The 4567-nt window shown below is 38.4% G+C and overlaps 1 protein-coding gene across 3 annotated transcripts; it reads left to right on the top strand.

Annotated features, from left to right (window-relative positions):
* Positions 1-936: 936 nt before the first annotated feature.
* LOC145769889 (uncharacterized) lies at positions 937-4056 on the top strand. 3 transcript variants are annotated; one of them, XM_082581431.1, is made up of 4 exons: positions 937-1066; positions 2687-2874; positions 3293-3410; positions 3887-4056. In XM_082581431.1, exons 2-4 carry the CDS (start codon positions 2728-2730, stop codon positions 3898-3900), a joined length of 279 nt encoding a protein of 92 aa, XP_082437557.1. In that variant the 5' UTR covers positions 937-1066; positions 2687-2727; the 3' UTR covers positions 3901-4056. The 3 variants fall into 3 exon arrangements, with proteins under 3 accessions (XP_082437557.1, XP_082437556.1, XP_082437558.1); XM_082581430.1 differs by having other exon boundaries at positions 3227-3410; XM_082581432.1 differs by lacking the exon at positions 2687-2874 and having other exon boundaries at positions 1026-1066; positions 3227-3410.
* Positions 4057-4567: the final 511 nt, after the last annotated feature.

The following is a 4567-nucleotide window of genomic DNA, read 5'->3' as shown; positions in this document are numbered from 1 at the left end:
TAACATTTGGACACAGTTTTGACTAGTGTAAAAATATAATTATTGGTAAGGGTGCAATCAAACACATGATCCGAGAGATTAGTAAATATCTTGGAATAATATTTACTCCTTTTATCATCTGAATTGCATTTTCTTCGTTTTCTACATCCATATGCACAGCACGCCTTATCTAAAGCATTGACAAACGCGAGTAATTGGTACATTGTAAAAAATGGCGGATGTCTGAACAGAGGTCTGAACGTCCTTTTTCAAAAATCGCTAAAAAGAGATGACGATGCGCATGCGCAGTCAGAAGCTACAATTGTCTGTGACGTGAATCGTAAAAAACGCGCGAAAACCCAAATGGAGTTGGACGAGATTTGCATTTGCAGTTTTGTCTTGTTCGCTTACAGAATGAATGGAAGTTTATTTGTCTAGTTTTCTTCCGTATTTAAGTTCATAGCAAAGTAGTCACTTGCCTAATGTCCCTACCATGTTTAAATGCCCCAGTTGAATGACTTTTTAGTACGGATAGCTTGAAAAACATTAAAACTGACTACAGGAACAGTTTAAAGTGAGAAAGTTTAGTTGGTTTGCTACACACCCAAGGTATGAAATCAGCTGACAAACTGGGTTTAAGGGATCGAGCTAAATTGTTGAAGTTGGCAAGGGCTCATGAAGAGTTCAGATGCTGAAGCACATGAACTAATCAACTAATTGCTGGTCGAATTAGCTCTCATGAATAAGTCGATAGTCGTGCACAGTTTATGTCATTTTTAGCATGTGATAAGCATTGGTAAATCTTCACTGTATCCCTGTAATGTTAAACATCACTGTAATTTAACATACCGTACTGCTTTTTGCTGTGAGACTTAGCCCACTAATACAACAAAGTTATGTAGAATGGTTTTTGCTAGTGTTGTTGTTCCGTTTAACTCTTGCTTTTTGTTTCAGAACGTGAAACTGAATGTAATGATTTAGGGAATTTTGATGTAATCTAGGAATTTTTAGACGTAGCTTTGGGGACTTTCAGGTTTTCATTTATGAGAGCACAGCCCACATCATGAATGATTATCATGAAACTCAGGTAAGGTTTATTTTAGTTGACTCAGATCTATTCTTCAGGGTAAACTATTTAATACTTTTTACGGCAATTACGCGGCCTGTTTATTGGTTTTGAAGTAACATTTTTAGAAGTAGCCTACTCAATTTTTTTAAAAACTGGTATCTTCACTTTCAAGTGGCATAAAAATGACTATTATGTCAACGAGAAGTGCTTTTATCAGGATTCGAGTGTTGCTACTATCACCGCATTATGTATATACCACAAGTTTTTTGCAGATTGTTTTATGAAGTAGATTGCGCAGCATCGGATGCAACCTAATTAGTACCATGAACAATTCGTACCGTCAGTTCGTACCTTGAAAAGATCGAGAAAAAAATTAAAAAAAGCCGAAGTTGCTGATCACAGTTTCTGCAAACATTTTAAAATTTTTCCGCAAACAAACAAAAATTCTTTAGATTATTTAAAGAAATTTTTAAATGTTTGCGGAAACTTTGATCAACCCTAACCCCGAACCCTTTTAAAATGTTTGCGGAAACTCTGATCAAGCCTAACCCTTTTAAAGCGGTACCTCTAAATACCCATTGTCAGGCATTGTCGGGTATTGTCAGGCATAGTTGGCTTTTTGGGGGTTGTGGAGCATTTTCAGGGGTTGTCAGGTATTGTGGAGTAGGCTAACTACTTTCAGGCATTGTCGATCATTATCAGTGGTTGACGTGTTTGTTAGGCATTATAGCATTTTCAAGGGTTATCAGGCATTGTAGAGTAGCTACTTTCAGGCATTGTCGGTAATTTCAAGGCATTGTCTAGGATTTGTCTAATGCCCGACAATGCCTGACAATGGGTATTTAGAGGTACCCCTTTTAAAATGTTTGCGGAAACTGCGAGTGCGATCAGCGACTTCGGCAAACTCTTAGGATCATTACCAGACATTTTAAAATGTTTGCGGAAACTGCGGAAAAATGGAAACTGCGATCAGCAACTTCGGCTTTGTTCTATTTTTTTCACTCGATCTTTTCAGTTTGTTTGTTTGCGGAAACACCCTAAACCTTAACCCTTTTGAAATGTTTGCGGAAACTCCGATCAAGCCTAACCCTTTTAAAATGTTTGCGGAAACTGCATTCAGCGACTTTGGCAAACTCTTAGGATCATTACCGGAAACTTTAAAATGTTTGCATTACCGGAAATTTTAAAATGTTTGCGGAAAAACAGAAACTGCGATCAGCAATGTTCTATTTTTTTCTCTCGATCTTTTCAGTTTGTTTGTTTGCGGATACCGATGCCTAGCTAATCGATACCCTAATCCTTTTAAAATGTTTGTGGAAACTACGATCAGCGACTACAGCTTTTCTAATATTTTCTCTTGATCTTTTCAAGGTACCAGTAACTGACGGTACGAATTGTTCATGGTACGAATTAGGTTGCACCCCGCAGCATCCACTAGGTTCTGCTGAATGGAGAGTTCTCCTTTCGATGTGTTGCTCAAGAACACATCCCAAGAGTCGAATCAGCGTCGCTTGGTCTTAGTCGGGTGCTTAACCACTGAGCAAATGGGGCAGATAGATTTTTGTGGTCATGGCACCTTTTCATTGACATACTGGGGTATTGTAAAAGTGTTCACTTATCTTCAAACAATTCTGACAGAGCAACGTCAAATTAACAAACGGCTCTGTGAAATCGAAATTATGCTGAGAGAGAAGGGAGGGATTATCCCAGATAAATTCCTAGAATTGGCTCCGATTCCTGAGGATGTTCCTCTTCCTGCTACAATCATAGCGGAATTAAAAACCGTAAACAGCATGCTGGAGAATGAAGAGACCTATCAGATTGTGGTTAGTGAACACGATATGTTCTTAGTTCTTACTGCGCATTACCTATCTAAAGTCACCCACATTTTTGGTAAGGTAATACATGAGTTTTATGTGTGGAGAGTTAATTCTTCTATTTAGCCTAAAATGAGTTTAAACTTGAATGAATGAATTCTAAACCATTTAATGTCTGCCTCAACAGGCTAATTGCACAATTTAACGCACATAACCACATGGTACACACCAATTTACAAAAAATTCATGCCATTGTACGCTGGTAGCCTGGTACGCACCGCGACTGTTTGATGGGACTGCTTTCTATGCTGTTTTAACGATCTCGGCTTATGCATTTCAACATCCATCTGTTCTATTGCAGTTCAAACAACTGTGTCGTATAGGAGGAAGAAGCCTATACGACACGGTTAATCGATTGATGCCTCAGGTGATGTTAAACGAAGTCGCAAGTTACGTCTCGCGGACCGGGAAGGGGAAAAATAAATTAAGTGGAGAGAAAAAGTTTTCTTTTGATTCCATGCAAAACTTAAAGAACATGGTCGTAGGTAAGTAGTTTGTTTAAGTTTTGTATTCACCTTTTGTTGGTATGATATCGTCTCCAGAAAGAATACTTACTGTTCATGATTAATTTTCAATGAAATAACAACCTTGGAACACACATTTTAAGACTTGGCTTCGAAGATCTATCAAACAATAACAATAATAATTTGCACTGGTTAGAGAAGGCAAACCGCATTAACACGATTAACGAATGTGCATTAATGTTAGAGGTTGATAGAACATAACGGTATACCCATTCCCCACCCCATCGTATAGGTTACGAATTACAAAATTAAAACATACTGAGGAATGTTAGGATGTATTAAAAAAATGCTTGTTATTGTAAAATAACCGGGTGTTGCATACACATATCCATGGGATATGTAGCAATTAGAGTCTGTTCTTTCACGGTGCTGTAAACACGATCTAATTTGCACTGTACAGTATATTTTCTTTACATATGTTGCATATTGTTTTATAGGTACTTGCGTTTGAGGCCGCCACAGATCACGTTGTTACATCCAGGCGCAGTCTTCTGATGAGGCATGAAGTACCTCAGTCCACTGTGTTTTTAGACTTTTATGCATGTCTTGTCGTAGCTGTGAATTGTGCATGGGTGGTGCATTTTACCATTCGAATAAATGTATTTTTCAACAACTTTACGTTTGTTTACATCATTGACTTAAATTTGCTTAGTATAAGAAGATGGTCATCGTATTGGCATATGGATCATCAGGACAGTGTCAACTTGAAATTGCAGGTTAAGTTTAACCAACGTTGCTCAACTACAACGATTAGTGCAAAATATGTATGGCCAACTGCGACGAAAGGTGCAAAGTGCGTTTGGCCAGCGTAGGTACCAACGATGAACTAAGTTGGCAGTAGAGTTGGGATTACGTAGGCCCAAAGATTTTAAAATAAGTCGGCTCAACTGCGACGAATGGTGCAAAATACGTTGGGCCATCGTAAGGTACCAACGATGAACTACGTTGGGTGTATAGTTGGGATAACGTTGGCTCAAAGATTTTAAAATAAGTCGGCCCAACTGCGATGAATGGTGCAAAATACGTTGGGCCATCGTAGGGTACCAACGATGAACTACGTTGGGTGTAGAGTTGGGATAACGTTGACCCAAAGAATGCATTGCAATGTTGTGATAAAA

Source organism: Aplidium turbinatum, chromosome 5 (assembly GCF_918807975.1).
Source record: "Aplidium turbinatum chromosome 5, kaAplTurb1.1, whole genome shotgun sequence".
NCBI classification, from domain to species: Eukaryota; Metazoa; Chordata; class Ascidiacea; order Aplousobranchia; family Polyclinidae; genus Aplidium; species Aplidium turbinatum.
This window is presented reverse-complemented; position numbering and strand designations above follow the sequence as displayed.